This window comes from Callithrix jacchus, chromosome 10, assembly GCF_049354715.1.
Source record: "Callithrix jacchus isolate 240 chromosome 10, calJac240_pri, whole genome shotgun sequence".
Classification (NCBI taxonomy): domain Eukaryota; kingdom Metazoa; phylum Chordata; class Mammalia; order Primates; family Cebidae; genus Callithrix; species Callithrix jacchus.
The window spans coordinates 39,823,756-39,841,219 of NC_133511.1; the positions used below are offsets into that span (position 1 = coordinate 39,823,756).

Consider the following 17,464-nt stretch of genomic DNA (forward strand, 5'->3'; position numbering starts at 1 on the left):
GATTTTTGAAGACAGATCTTCTAGACAAAATTAATTTAATGCTCACTGTCCTCTAACCATTTAGCTAATTATCTTACATAAACTGCCTCTTAATTCTGACAATTGTGTGAGGTAGCTCTTATTATTCCCTCTTTTCAGGTAAGGCAAAGCTTAATTTAACAGACAGACCAATGGTAAGTGTCAGAGACAGGATGAGAACACCTGGATGTCTGAGTCCAAATCCCAGGTGAAATATGATTGTATAGAATAGCTATTTAGAAGCAGAGAATATGTGGTATTCCTTCATCATAATGTTCATGGAGCTACCTCTTGTATTCTCTGGATTCGTTTACTTATACCTTATCTAATTTTACAGTGGTTTGGAAAATGCTAAACCTGTCTACCTGTGTTAAACTAGGTTGAGAAAAAAAAAATTTAGAATCTATGAAAAAAATCACAAAACAAAAATTTCTCGTTTCCTTCTTTAATAGGAAATGCCCCAGCTGAAGTGTTACAGCTCATACACAAAAACTGAAGGCTTCTTTAAACGAATATTTCTAAGGTGTCTCAAGGCCAAAGGAAACAAGGGGTGGCTTAGATTTAGCATCCAGAAAGGGCCCAGGGCCTTTAGTCTTTCAGTGTCCACTGCTCTTTGACTATTCTTTCCAAGCTGGATATATTACGTGTTAGAGAACACCATGAAGTGTTAAAGAGACGATAAAATGCATTATGCACTATGTTTGCTCTGTGCTCAGGCATAAGCTTTTCTATAGCTCATTACATTATAAATTAAGCTATATTCTATGATGGTTCAAAGCTTATACATAGAAATAAAGTAAGTTTAGTCCGCAAATATTCACTTTAAGCACTTACTCCAGTTGCCTTAATGCTTCCTATGTAACTGATTGTTAGGATTTTCTTTTCCTTTTCTCTGAGATTCATTGTACATATCACACTAGTATTCCTCCTAATGCATATGAATACCACCACGATTCCACCTACAACTGTAGAAGTGATGGTAGAGAAATTGACTGTTTGGAGAGCATGTTTAAGTGAGCTATACCTGTCTATGGTTTTGTATTTTTAGGGAGTCTGGTATATCAAGAACTGGATATTTATATCCAGTTTTCTGAGCTAACTATAGATATCTAAGACTTCATGTATTCAGAACTCAATTAATCTTTTCCTATCTTAAACCAAATTCATCATTTCTTAGGTACTGTATTTCATAGAGCCAGAAAGTTAAGTTCCCTTTCTTCCCAAATTCTGTTTGAATCAACAGATCCATTAATCACCAAAAACAATTCCACTGAAAGTGTTCAAAAATTATGTTAAATAGGCATCTTAAGATTTTACATGTAATTTTGAAAATAGCAAATAAAATATTAAATTTTGAAATGAATATTAGGAGAACTGCAATTTAAAAACATATTAATGAAAATGAGGTTCTGGGACTCAAGATGGCGCTGTGAGAACAACCCAGGATTGGATCTCTTCTCGTTGAATCTGCAAACGGTGAGTCAGTGTTGCATTTCCAGACTGATCTTTGTTGCCCACAGAACGGGGAAACTCCCAAGTATAAAAAAGACACGGGACGCCAGGCAGTAGGTCTGCCTGGCTACGCCGGCAGCCGGGGCAGCGGCGGCCGGCCCTACCCAGCAATCCCCACAGGGCGCGCTTGTCCGGGTGCCCTGTTGAACCGGCAACCTGAGACTTGAGAGGGCTGGACTTGAGACTGAATGAGACTTGGACAGTAGCCCAGCCCAGGGGATTGCAGGAATTGGGATACCCAGTGGGACGAACAAAACCGCGATTTCAAACTATCCCGAGTAGATGGTCCGAGAAGCTCTGTGGGGGAGGGGCGTCCACCACTACCGAGGCAACCCGCCCCAACTGAGATACACGCCCACTGCTGATGCAGCCAGCCATTGCCGAGGCAACCCGTCCCTACTGAGATACAGGCCCACTGCTGACGCAGCCTGCCGTTGCTGAGGCAACACGCTACAACAAAGAGACTCCGCCGCAGGGCGTGGCGGAGACCACAGCAGAGCCGGCAGGAACAGCACGAATCACACAACAGCAGGGCGGAGCCTCGGCAGCCAAACAGTGGCTAGTCTGCCTTCTAGCTGGGCAGGACACCTGATCAGACATCCAAAAATAAAGCCCAAACCCCTCAACACAGAGCATTTGAGAAAAAAAAAAAAAAAGGGGGGGTTTTTTAATGAGCTCAGTTGCAGCAGAATCAAACATAGCAGCCTAACAGCCCTGAATGAACAACAGAGTGCACAGCTCAGCAATTAAACCCCTATAAAGTACAAACTGTCTCCTCAAGCAGCTCCCTGACCCCTCTATATCCAAAAAGACTGACATTAGGCAGGCATCATCCTGGGACAAAGAGAGCAGAAAAAGAAACTGGTAGCATCCCTCGCTGTGCCACAGCTACTAGAGGTGCACCCCAGACAAGCAGGGTCTGGAGCAGACCTCAGCAGTCGTACAGCGAAGGGGCTAGACTTGTAGAAGAAAAACAAAGCAACAGAAATACTTCATCATCAACATTCTGGGTGTCCACTCAGAGACCCAAACGAAAAGTCAGCAACTACGCAGACGACCAGCGGACAAATCCACAAAGATGGGAAGAAACCAGCGCAAAAAGGAGGAAAACACCCGAAACCAGAACACCTCGCCTCCTACAAAGGACCAAAACTCCTCACCAGCAAGGGAACAAAGCTGGACGGAGAATGACTATGACGAAATGACGGAATTAGACTTCAGAAGATGGATAATGAGAAACTTTTGTGAGCTAAAAGATCATGTATTAAATCAATGCAAAGAAACTAAGAACCTTGAAAAAAGATTTGAAAAAAGGTTCGAGGAAATGATAACAAGAATGGATACCTTAGAGAGGAATATGAATGAATTAAAGGAGCTGAAAAACACAATACGAGAACTTCGCGAAGCAAACACAAGTTTCAATGGCCGAATTGACCAAGCAGAAGAAAGAATATCTGAAGTCGAAGACCAACTCAATGAAATAAAACGAGAAACCAAGATCAGAGAAAAAAGCGCAAAAAGGAATGAACAAAGTCTCCAAGAAATGTGGGACTATGTGAAAAGACCTAACCTACGTTTGATAGGTGTACCAGAAGGGGACGAAGAGAATGAATCCAAGCTGGAAAATACTCTTCAGGACATCATCCAGGAAAATTTCCCCCACCTAGCAAGACAAGCCAACACTCAATTGCAGGAAATACAGAGAACACCACAAAGATTTTCCGCAAGAAGAGCAACCCCAAGGCACATAATCGTCATATTCAACAGGGTTGACATAAAGGAGAGAATACTAAGGGCAGCCAGAGAGAAAGGTCAGGTCACCCACAAAGGGAAGCCCATCAGACTCACAGCAGATCTCTCGGAAGAAACACTACAAGCCAGAAGAGAGTGGGGGCCAATATTCAACATTCTTAAAGAAAAGAACTTTCAACCCAGAATTTCATATCCAGCCAAACTGAGCTTCAGAAGTGAAGGAAAAATAAAATCCTTTGCGAACAAGCAAGTACTCAGAGATTTTGTCACCACCAGGCCTGCTTTACAAGAGCTCCTAAAAGAGGCACTACACATAGAAAGGATCAACCAGTACCAGCCATTCCAAAATCACACTGAATGCTAAAGAGCTTCAACATAATGAAGAATCTACAACAACTAACAGGCAAAACAGCCACTTAGCATCAAAATGGCAGTATCAAATTCACACATAACAATATTAACCCTAAATGTAAATGGACTAAATGCACCAATCAAAAGACACAGACTGGCAAATTGGATAAAAATCCAAAACCCATCAGTGTGCTGTATCCAGGAAACCCATCTCACATGCAAGGATACACAAAGGCTCAAAATAAAGGGATGGAGGAAGATTTACCAAGCTAATGGAAAGCAAAAAAAAGCAGGAGTTGCAATTCTCATCTCTGATAAAATAGACTTTAAAGTAACAAAGATCAAAAGAGACAAAGAAGGCCATTACATAATGGTAAAAGGATCGATACAACAAGAAGAGCTAATGATCCTAAACATATATGGACCCAACACAGGAGCACCCAGATACATAAGGCAAGTTCTTAGTGACTTACAAAAGGACTTAGACTCCCACACAATAATAGTGGGAGACTTTAACACTCCACTGTCAATATTAGACAGATCAACCAGACAGAAAATCAACAAGGATATCCAGGGCTTGAACTCAGACCTGGAGCAAGCAAACCTGGTGGACATTTACAGAACTCTCCACCCCAAATCCACAGAATACACATTCTTCTCAGCACCACATCACACCTACTCTAAAATTGATCACATAATTGGAAGTAAAGCACTGCTCAACAAATGCAAAACAACAGAAATCATAACAAACAGCCTCTCAGACCATAGTGCAATCAAGTTAGAACTCAGAATTCAGAAACCGACCCAGAAACACACAGCTTCATGGAAACTGAACAACTGGCGCTTGAATGTTGACTGGGTAAACAACGAAATGAAAGAAGAAATAAAGAAGTTCTTCGAAACCAATGAGAACGAAGACACAACGTGCCAGAACCTCTGGGACACATTTAAAGCAGTCTCTAGAGGAAAGTATATAGCAATAAGTGCCCATATGAGGAGAATGGAGAGATCCAAAATTGACACCCTATCGTCAAAATTGAAAGAGCTAGAGGAGCAAGATCAAAAAAACTCAAAACCCAGCAGAAGACAAGAAATTACTAAGATCAGAGCTGAGCTGAAGGAGATTGAGACACAAAAAACCCTTCAAAAAATCAATAAATCCAAGAGCTGGTTTTTTGAAAAGATCAACAAAATAGACAGACCACTAGCCAGATTGATTAAAAATAAAAGAGAGAACAACCAAATAGATGCAATAAAAAATGATAAAGGGGAAATCACCACAGATTCCACAGAAATTCAAACCATCATCAGAGAATATTACAAACAACTATATGCACATAAACTAGTAAACCTGGAAGAAATGGATAAATTCCTGGACTCCTGTGTCCTCCCAATCCTAAACCAGGAGGAAGCTGAAACTATGAATAGACCAATAACAAGGTCTGAAGTTGAGGCAGCAATTAAGAGCCTACCACACAAAAAAAGCCCAGGTCCAGACGGGTTCACAGCCGAATTCTACCAGACACACAAGGAGGAGCTGGTACCATTCCTTCTAAAACTATTTCAAACAATCCAAAAAGAGGGAATCCTTCCCAAATCATTTTATGAGACCAACATCATCCTGATACCAAAACCCGGCAGAGACCCAACGAGAAAAGAAAACTTCAGGCCAATATCCATAATGAACATAGATGCAAAAATCTTCAATAAAATATTGGCAAGCCGATTGCAACAGCAAATCAAAAAACTTATTCATCATGATCAAGTAGGATTCATCCCGGGGATGCAAGGCTGGTTCAACATACGCAAGTCTATAAACGTAATTCACCACATAAACAGAACCAAAAACAAAAACCACATGATTATCTTAATTGATGCAGAGAAGGCATTTGACAAAATTCAACAGCCCTTTATGCTAAAAACCCTCAATAAACTCGGTATCGATGGAACGTATCTCAAAGTAATAAAAGCTATTTATGACAAACCAACAGCCAATATCATACTGAATGGGCAAAAACTGGAAGCATTCCCGTTGAAATCTGGCACTAGACAAGGATGCCCTCTCTCACCACTCCTATTCAATATAGTACTGGAAGTTCTAGCCAGAGCAATCAGGCAAGAAAAAGAAATAAAGGGTATTCAAATAGGAAAGGTGGAAGCCAAATTGTCTCTATTTGCAGACGACATGATAGTATACCTAGAAGACCCCATTGCCTCAGCCCAAAAACTCCTGAAACTGATAAACAACTTCAGCAAAGTCTCAGGATATAAAATCAATGTGCAAAAATCACAAGCATTCGTCTACACCAATAACAGACTTAAAGAAAGCCAAATCAAGAGCGAACTGCCATTCGCAATTGCTACAAAAAGAATAAAATACCTTGGAATACAACTCACAAGGAACGTAAGGGACCTCTTCAAGGAGAACTACAAACCACTGCTCAACGAAATCAGAGAGGACACAAACAGATGGAGAAACATTCCATGTTCATGGTTAGGAAGAATTAATATCGTGAAAATGGCTATACTGCCCAAAGTAATTTACAGAATCAACGCTATCCCCATCAAGCTACCATTGACTTTCTTCACAGAACTGGAAAAAACCACCATGAACTTCATATGGAACCAAAAGAGAGCCCGCATAGCCAAGTCAATTCTAAGCAAAAAGAACACAGCCGGGGGCATCACACTACTGGATTTCAAACTATACTACAAGGCTACAGTAATCAAAACAGCATGGTACTGGTACCAAAACAGAGATATAGACCAATGGAACAAAACAGAGGCACTGGAGGCAACACAACATACATACAACTATACAATCTTTGATAAACCTGACAAAAACAAGCAATGGGGCAAGGATTCCATGTTTAACAAATGGTGTTGGGAAAACTGGCTAGCCATGTGCAGAAAGCAGAAACTGGACCCCTTCCTGACACCTTACACTAAAATTAACTCCAGATGGATTAAAGACTTAAACATAAGACCTGGCACCATAAAAACCCTAGAAGGAAATCTAGGCAAAACTATCCAGGACATAGGAGTAGGCAAGGACTTCATGAACAAAACACCAAAAGCATTGGCAACAAAAGCCAAAATAGACAAATGGGACCTAATGAAACTCCACAGCTTCTGCACGGCAAAAGAAACAGTCACTAGAGTGGATCGGCAACCAACAGAATGGGAAAAAATTTTCGCAGTCTACCCATCTGACAAAGGGCTGATATCCAGAATTTACAAAGAACTCAAACAGATTTACAGGAAAAAAACAAACAAGCCCATTCAAAAGTGGGCAAAGGATATGAACAGATACTTTACGAAAGAAGACATATATGAGGCCAACAGTCATATGAAAAAATGCTCATCGTCACTGGTCATCAGAGAGATGCAAATCAAAACCACATTGAGATACCATCTCACGCCACTTAGAATGGCGATCATTAAAAAATCTGGAGACAACAGATGCTGGAGAGGATGTGGAGAAAAAGGAACACTTTTACACTGTTGGTGGGAGTGTAAATTAGTTCAACCATTGTGGAAGACAGTGTGGCGATTCCTCAAGGCCTTAGAAATAGAAATTCCATTTGACCCAGCAATCCCATTACTGGGTATATATCCAAAAGACTATAAATCTTTCTACTATAAGGACACATGTACACGAATGTTCATTGCAGCACTGTTTCCAATAGCAAAGACCTGGAATCAACCCAAATGCCCATTGATAATAGACTGGATTGGAAAAATGTGGCACATATACACCATGGAATATTAGCAGCAATCAGAAATGATGAGTTCGTGTCGTTTGTAGGGACATGGATGAATCTGGAGAACATCATCCTCAGCAAACTGACACAAGAACAGAAAATGAAACACCGTATATTCTCACTCATAGGTGGGTGATGAAAAATGAGAACACATGGACACAGAAAGGGGAGTACTAAACACTGGGGTCTATTGGGGGGAAAAGGGGAGGGCCAGTGGGAGGGGGAGGTGGGGAGGGATAGCCTGGGGAGAAATGCCAAATGTGGGTGAAGGGGAGAAGAAAAGCAAAGCACACTGCTATGTGTGTACCTACACAACTGTCTTGCATGCTATGCTCATGTACCCCAAAACCTAAAATTCAATAAAAAATTAAAAAAAAAAAAAAAAAAAAAGAAAATGAATCAAAGTAAAAAGATAGACAATCAATCATAGAAAAAACATAGTAACCACTTCAAGCTATACTACAAGACTACAGTAACCAAAACAGTATGATACTGGTACACATAGACCAGTGGAACAGAATAGACGCCCCTGAATTAAAGCTTCATACCCACAATCAACTGATCTTCAAAAAAAAGTTGACAAAAATAAACAATAGGGAAATGGTACCCTATTCACTAAATAGTTTTGGGAAAACTGGCTAACCATATGCAGAAGAATTAAGGTTAGACGCCCCTATCTCTCACCATATAAAAAAATTAATATTGATTAAACAATTAAATGTAAGACCTCAAACTATAAAGATCCCAGAAGAAAACCTAATAAATACTCTCTAGACATTGGCCTAAGCAAAAAATGTATGATTAAGTTCTCAAAAGGAAACGCAACAAAACCAAAAGTAGGCAAAGGTCATGAACAGGCACATCTCAAAAGAAAACAGACAAGCAAACAGCAACGTTAAAAAATGTTCAACAACCTAATTAACAGAGAAATGCAAATCAAAATCGCAATGAGATACCATCTTCTACCATTCATAATGACTATCATTAAAAAGTTAAAAAAAAACAAAAAACAAAACAGATATTGGTGCAGTTGCAGAGAAAAGGGAACACTTACACAGTTTTCATGGGAATATAAATTAGCTTAGTCCCTGTGCAAATCAGTTTGGAGATTTCTCAAAGAACTAAAAAAGAATTAGCATTCAACCCAGCAATCCCATTAGTGGGTATATACCCCAAAGAAAATAAACCATTTCCCCAAAACACCTGTAGTAGTATGTTTATCACAGCACTATTCATAATAACAAAAATATGGAATCAATGCAGTGTGCCCATCAATGGTGGGTTAGATGAAGGAAATAAATACGGCAAATATACACCATGGAATACTACACAGCCATAAAAAAGAACAAAATTATGTCTTTTGCAGCAACGTGGATTCAGCTGGAGGCCACTATCCTAAGCAGATTAATGCCGAAACAGAAAACCAAATATAGCATGTATTCACCAAGTAGGAGCCAAACTTTGGATATATACGAACACAAGCTGGGAATAATAAACACTGGGGATTCCAAAATGGAGTGGGAAGGGTTGAAAAACTACCTGTCCACTACTTAAATGACACAATCATTAGGAGCCCAAATCTCAGCATCACACATGTAACAAACATATACATGTACCCTGTGAATCTATTCTTTTTTTTAATACTGGATAACTAGTACAAAATAAGATAGGCTAAACTTATTAGTTAAAGGATAGGTACTACATATATGTTTGTTGAATGAAGATAAGTAAAATATTTGATAAAATTCACGTTACTTATGAGAAGTCCATGACTCTATTATTTAAAAGTTTTCATTTGTATTATTACTATAAAGGTTTTAGTATAGCTTTACACAAAATGCACATTACATAGTATTAGATGTATCAAACGTTGAAGCACTGGTTCCATCACTATGTATGTGACCTTAAGTATTTCACTTAATCTTTCTGATGCTTAGATTCCTCATCGATACTATGAGGATGTCAATAATTTTTAGGTTTCAGATATTTTTTAAGGATGACATATTATATGATAAAGTGTTTATTAATATATATTTTACAATAGCATTACACTTTACTTGAAAATTATAAGTTCCACTTCAGTGTAAGCTTTTGAATGTTTCTGTTCATAATAAAAACAAATATGTTAAAGTAAAATAGTAATAAATGACTTATTTATGTAAAAAGTATCTGTAATGATAGCTTCTAAACCATAGAATAATTCTGTGTATGTTTCTACATTGTATGAAGCTATTTCTACATTTTCACACAGCCTTTCTTTACAATATAACCCTCAAGTTCAGAATTACTAAACTGAAAAAGATGTTTTCTGGGAACCAAAGCTCACTTGGGCTAGATGTGCATAACATATCAAAAATATGTATTTACTGTCTTGTAGATGAATAAGAGCCTCAATATCCAAACAAGACATTTTTATTTACATATGTTGCTGACAGGAATTAATATTGATCCCTTGAGAAGAAAACTCCGAAATCTGGCTAATAAGTCAACCCAAGCTCTTGCTTTTATTTGAAGAAAAATGAGCATTGTACATCTATAAGAGGTAATAAGAAAATGGATCTGTGTGCTGTTGCTGAATAATTTTTAATCTTCTCTGATATATAAACTGTTTTATCACTTCATACAGCTTCCACTGAATCATAATAGTTGCTATACTTTGAAATAGTAAGACATAAATGTGATATTAAGTGACCCGACTATCTGTCATGAATATAGGATACAATGACCCAATAGCAGAAGGATGACAGGAACTATCTGAAACCTTGCAAAACTCAATTATTAGAATCAGCAGTTCACTCGGTTATTTCACATGCATTTAATGAACACCTACTAAGGATCAGACACTGTGCTACATGTTGGGAACATGAATCGGAAGGTGGTAAGTTTTGCATCCTGAAAGAACATATAACCTACTTGGAAAGATAAAGATAATAACATTTGACTCCTGATACTTTAAATTGTTCTGATAAATAATTAATTATTATTTGAAAAAAGAAAGTAAAACAAGATTGGGAAAGAAAATGCCATCCAGCATGAATTGAACAAGTATGCTGTGATAACCTACATGACTATTTGGATGAAACAGAAACTTGGGCCTAAGATATCTAGCATGCATCAGGTTATTTACTGATTTCATAATATCAATCTCTCATCTTGCTTTGTAGCTTCCATATTCCCCACATGTCATGGGATGGATCCAGTGAGAGGTAACTAAATCATGGCAGTGGGTTTTCCCCACTCTGTTCTCATAATGGTGAATACATCCCACAAAATCTGATGTTTTATAAAGAGCAGTTCCCTTGCACACACTCTCTTGCCTGCTGTCATGTAAGATGCGCCTTTGCTCCTTCTTTACTATCTGCCATCATTGTGAGGCCCCCCCAGCCAAGTGAAACTGTGTCCATTAAACCTCTTCTTCTTTATAAATTACTTTGTCCCAAGTATTTCTTCAAAGTAGTATAAAAATGGACTAAAATAACTGTTTCTTCATTTTTGACGAAGCATTTTTGACGATTATTTTCCCGAGATATTTTCAAAGTTCTTCTTTTAATCGAATAAACAAGGCACTAAAATTAAATCAGCATTTCACAACATAATAATGAGAAAAAGGTAAATTTTGAGAAAGATTTTCTTGTTACACAACTGATCTGATTTTTCCTATTCTTATTTATGACTTCTCCATCAAACTATCTGGTATTTATTAAAACCTTGGCTCACATCATATATTTCTGAATATTGTACATAGATTAATTCAACAAATATTTTTGAGCTCATACTCTGTTCTAGGTACTGGGGTAATAAACCTCCCCAATTTCTGTCTTAGAATTTGCATTGTAACTGAAGGAGACAATCTATGAACAAGTAAGTAAGTAAATCTGTGCAGTGTATGGTATGCTATGAGTATTATGAAGAAACTAAAGCAAAGATGAAGAAGGAAACCATGGAATGGAAATCAAAAGAGGAAGGTCAGAAAAGGTTTTACTACGGTGACATTTAAAGAAAGAAACGAATGTGAGGGTCTGAGCCATTCATATACCTGGGATATACATGATCCAGGACTAGGGAATAACAACCTCAGAGACCTTAATGCAGGAGCTTGTCTGGTTATTTGAGACATAAGGAGATGGGTATAACTACAGGAAAGAGAGCAGGAGGGAAAGCAGTAGATGAGTCACTGAGATCAAGTGGAGGCAAAGGGTGAGGGTTCTCCAAGCCATGGTAAGGACTTTGGCTTTGATACCCAGCAGAATGAGATGGTGTGATAGTCTGCTCAAGTTGCCATAACAAAATAATACAGCCTGGGTGACTTCAACAAGAGAAACTTATTTTCCCACCGTTATGGAGGCTGGAAGTCTGAGATTAAGGTGACAGTATGGTTGGTTATTGAAGAGGGCTTTCTTTCTGGTTTGCAGATGGACACTTTCTGTTTTCTCACATTCAGTAGAGAAAAAGAGCTCTCTGGCATCTCCTCTTTTAAAGCAATTAATCTTATAATAAAGGCCCCACCCTCAAGATCTCATATAAAGCTAAAAAAGAGTCCCATCTCTAAATACCACTTACTATGGTCTGAATATTTGTGTCCTCTCAAAAAGTAGTATGTTGAAATCCTAACGCACAAAGTGCTGGTATTAGGAGGGGGAAGTTTTGGTAAGTGATTAAGTTATGAGAGTGAAGTCTTCTAGTGCTTTTATAAACAAGGCCTGAGAGAGATCTCTGGCCCCTTCAACCATGTGAGGATGGACCAAGAAAATGTGGGCCATCAACAATAAAATTACTGATGGTTTGTATGCGGGGTGTGGAGAAAGTGAGAAGTGAAGAATGGCTCTGAGGCGTGATGTAAGAAATAAAATTTGTATTAATAGAAATGGAAAAGATTGTAGCTAGAGGAGGCTTGGGGAAGAAATAACCAGGAGTTCAGATTTAGACATGGCTAAGGTTGAAGTGCCCATTACCTAATCAAATGAAAACACTGATAGGCTGTTGGATATATAAACAAGCCAGAGTCTGGCTTAGAGACATATGTTAGGGAGATTTTAGATATGTAGTTATTTAAAGCCTTATTATCAGGTGAAAACTAACAAGGTAGGAATTTATTAAGGAAATAAGTTATAGTACTGACAATTGGGGGGAAATAAAATTAAGAGTCTGAGGAGATAAGACAAATCAGCAAAGAAGATTAAGATGCAAGAGAGGAGCAATATCGAGAATATGGAATATTTTAAGCTAAGTGAAGATAGTGTTTTATTGAAAAAAGAAGTGACCAACAGAATTAGAAATAATCCAAATATCCATTAATTGAGGAATAAATGAACAAATAGATGTGTCCTTAAAATGAAATACCACTCAGAAATATAAAGTAACCAACTATTGATACATGCCATGATACAGATGAGTCTCAGCAAGATTCTGCCAAGTGAAAGAAACCAAACACCCATCAATGTGCACGTACATACACTGCAGATGGTATGTTTCCATTAAAAATGAAATTTCTGGATGGAGATGGTGGCTCATGCCAGTACTTTGGGATTACAGGTGAGTGGATCACTTAAGCCTAGAGGTTTGAGACCAGCCTAACATGGCAAAACCAAATCTTAAAAAAAAAAATTAAAATAAATTTTCTAGAAAAGTCACAACTATAGAAACAGAACGCATAGCAAAAATTGCTCAGAAACATGAGTAAGAGAGGAATTGAATGACTTTTTGAAATGATGGAAGTATCTTTTGAGTTTTGGTGATGAAGTCACAATTATATAAATGTTCTAAAACTCATTGAACTGTACATTTAAAATGGGTGAATTTTATGGGATAAAAGTGCATGGCAATAAATCGTTTAGAAAGAGAGAGAGTAGAGACAAAGAGGGGAAGAGAGGGAAACAGACAGACAGACTGAATGAGAGGAATGGAAATGGATAGAACATATAAAGACAAAGTTTTTGAAGAGTTTTACTGTAAGGGGAAACCAAAAATCATGTAGTAGAGGGCATTGGTCAAGGAAGTTTTACTTTATTTTTCTAAGGAGGAAAGAATAGCAGGTCTGCATGCTGATGGGACTGTTCTGAAAGAGTAAGCAATCTCTGATAAAAATGCAGAAGGGGCATTGCTAAAACAATTTCTTTAAGTAGGCAAAGAAAAGATGAACTACAGTGCAGAAGCTGAGAGATAAGTCTTAGAACGGCAATAATGCATATACTATACTGTTTACTGTATACTACACTATATATTTAAAAATGGGAAGTCAGAGTGTATGGCTACCAATGATAATTGGTGTGTGACTTGGTGATGAGGGCTTGTGGAAGTTATCTTCTAATTGTTTTCCCTTTCACAACTTAATAGGATGCAAGTTTATCACCTGAGAGTGAGACTGGGGAAGACACATAAAACATCTGACTAAAGTATAGTAAAAATGACAGTTGTTTTTTTTTTTTAAAGTTCTAGCTAACATTAAGATGCATGAGAAACTTATAATTTGCATAATAAAATGACAGGAGTCATTTAACATCTGCATAACTGGTTTTTTTGTTGTGGTTTGTTTTCTGTGTATGCTTTGGTTTTGGGATATTTTAACAGTAATATAAATCTAAATAGATTCATATATGCAGTAGGCTAGGAGTTGGATTTATATCATGCTTAGGGTTTTGCAAACTGGCATGTCAGTATGATAAAGAGGAAACTGACGCTGTATAAAAGAATACGATAATTGAAGGAGAAAAGTGAGACTCAAGGAGTGGGAGTAAAGTGAAAATGGGGTAGGATCAATAACTCGTAGATTTCCATGAGATTAAAGGACTTCTAGATCAGGGTACTAAAGGAGTGAGTAGAAGATAGTGGATGCCCTTCAGAAAATAGAAAGCTTGTAAATGTGGCAATTGAGGGACTGCAGCTGTTGGTAATAACATACCAAGTTGGCCTTGGCCAAGTGGCTGAGTTCGGTTGTAAAACAAGTTTACTGAACAGTCCTTTTATTTACATATATTGATCTCAATCATAGATCACAATATTTTTATTTAATCAGTTATTAATGCCTATTTGTATCTCATATTTATCATATATGCAATTCATTGTATTGTATTCTCCCACCAGAAATTTGTACACAGCTTTCTCTGACATATGGATAATTTATCTACAGGTAATCCTGCAGTTTTGATTTCTATATTATCCTCTTCCATTTCACTTTATTTAAAAATACATATTCCAACAACCTTGCAATACAGATCATATCTCAGAAAATCTTGCTTATTTTCCCACAGGGGTCACTTTACGTTGTTAACTCCTGTCAGTCTACTGATAGATTCATTCATCCTCTATAAAGCCTGCTATATTCTCCTACTACTTCTCCTTCTTTTTCCCTTTTTTGTAATCTCTAACAATTATTCAACTAAAACCCCCTTTAAATGAAATCTGTTTAATAACCAACATAAGATTTGACCTATATTAGTGCTATACAATTTCTATAAAGGTAATATAAATTTTCATCTTATCTGTTAAAAAAATTAAAACAGAGGTTGTCTGGAAAGAATCTACATCTGTATTTAGATGCAGGTGAGACTAGATATGATTACTGAAAACTCCCCAAACTTTTCACAGAAACATGGAGTAACTGGATTGATGTACAGGAATTGGAGGGGTACAACTCAACAACTATTCCTAATTGTATTATCATCTGAGTTTCGAATAAAAATGTTTTAAAAAATACGTTCTGTTGATATGCAGTACACTTTCCTTTCAATTAAAAAATATGAAAGGGGTATCAGATAAAGATAAAGAAGCCTTAAGAAACTTGATGTAGGCCATTTTGTTATTTAAAAAAATATATATGTATACAGTAGAGCCAAATTTGGCTCCATTACTATACTGATAATAACCTAGAAATAAATACGGCCATCACTCCCATTAAAGAAAAAACTGACTTGGATACCAAGATCTTGAATTCTGTTTCGAGGTATCAACTAAGACCTTTATTTCTTGGTTCTTCTTGGGGCTCTTTCTCTCTCTCTCTCTTTAACTGATGCTGGTCACTCTTAAGTTATATCACAGAAAAGTGATAAAAAAGTTCCAAAGGAGTATGCATCTCAAATTATAGAACTCAAACAAAATGGATATAGTTAGCTATGAGCTGTCAAAAGGACATATAATTAATCTGAGTACAATTTAGTTTTCTGTTTCCTCAAGCCATATAAAGTAAGCACCATGATTTTTACAAACAAGACCTTAAGGAGCCAAAAAAGTATCAAGTAAATTGCAGTTTTGTTTCAAACTCAAAAAAATCATTTCTTAAAAGTACTTATTTGTTTCAAACTCAAAAAAGCATTTCTTAAAAGTTCTTAGTCCAGTGGCAAAGAATACCATAAACAACTAAGTATCCAGTTTATCTTCTGAAACAAGATGCACATTAGTATTTAGTTAATTCAACTCTAATACTTCAAACTATTTTGAAAAGTTTTCATTCTCCCAGTTTATCGCTTCCCTTGTGCTCCAGGCAATGCATTCTTCACTGATGGCAACACATTGTTACTGTTGCTTCAGGCAACACATTCTTACTGTTGTCATTATTGTGACAGTCAACAGTAAGAATGGCAATAAAACAATCTTATCATTGGAGTTCAGTCTCCCAACTAATGGTATTTAGAGCACATGATCTGTAATTATTCGTGTGGCACTCTGATACATGTCAAGAAAACCATGCACATTTCACCTGAAATGTTCTCCCATCAATCTACTGTATAAAAGAATGAACGTACAGCAAAAGAGAGCAGCAGTAGGCAGCAGCAGCAAGGAATGGGATCCTACCGTACCTGGTGAATGAGGTGGAGGAGAGCACATCAGAACGACCCCCTGGCCTTCTCTCACAGAGACTGCACTTCTTGTCCGGCCACTAAAATTTCCCAGATCTGTCAACATAATACAACATTTAGATGCAAGGCAAAAAAGAATGTAAAGAATTACTCACGATTGTAACTTGTACTTACTTTGTATCATTATCTTGACAAAGTGTCTTTTTGTTTGTTAATCAGTGACAAGAGGGCTTTAAAATATATCTGCATCATCTAACTTTAAATACCACAATGGAAATAAATCTATATCATCCATAGAAAAATCACATTCTTTATTTTTATTTACAGTCCATTCAAATTGCCAGTATAGAAACTAGATGGTATAGTTGTTTTTTTTTTAACACAAATAGTTATTTTGATGTTTTAAAAATATTTCCTACATATTGATCTTTCTACTACCAGTAATGCTCATTCACTCACAGTGAGAACCAAGTGGTTAGAGAGTTTGGTGTTCAACCTGCTGCTTCGTTATATGTCATACTAGGAATGATGTGTAAAACCAAGCATGAATATGCCAAATTACAGAGACCCGTAGGCTCTAACAAAGTATAATGAAAATGCAAAGCATTCTTTTTCTGTAAATGTGAATAAGAAAGTTATGTTACTTTCATTTTATGAAAGACTAGAATTAACTTTGTAAATTAACTGCACTCACCCATTTTGATTAATCCAGGAGTATTATTTAATGAAACACGCACTTTTATGTATAAGGAATTATGGTATTGAAGTTCAATTGCCTTCCCTTAAACTATGTTGTATTTACACAATTTGAAAAGATTTTCCTAAAAAGAAAATGGTCCAAAAGGGAATAACGTGTAATTTTACTTGTAATTCTATTATTGCTTATTACACTATTTATATCTCAGTACATATGCCCCTTTCCCTTTTCTTGGGCTAGGTTGATCAATAAGACAATTTTTCAAATACTTTATTGCAAATGGTAGGAGTTCAGTATTTTTATAATAAACTAAGAAATCTGGGTCTGTAAAATCATGTTTCCATGGTAAGAATACTTCTTTGAAATGTTCTGCCATTTCTTCCATTAGGCTCATATTGTAAAAGAAATTTTAAAAATATATTTTAATTATTTCATGCTAAAATAATATGCTTTGAAGCAATACAAGATAGTGCTTGAATGTAGTATTCATCTGACAAATAAACGGAACAATCAAGAAAATATACTAGTGGATATGGAGGAGATAAATTACTAGTCTATAATATTCTAAGACAAATTAT

The 17,464-nt window shown here is 36.9% G+C and overlaps 1 protein-coding gene across 2 annotated transcripts in view; it reads right to left on the minus strand.

Annotated features, from left to right (window-relative positions):
- CNTN5 (contactin 5) overlaps positions 1 to 17,464 on the minus strand; it is a 1,452,729-nt gene that overhangs the window by 476,586 nt on the left and 958,679 nt on the right. For both annotated transcript variants that reach the window (XM_002754648.7, XM_078339900.1), the window contains one exon: positions 16,190 to 16,285. In XM_002754648.7, coding sequence (XP_002754694.4) covers positions 16,190 to 16,285 — 96 coding nt within the window. The remainder of the gene's footprint in view (positions 1 to 16,189; positions 16,286 to 17,464) is intronic.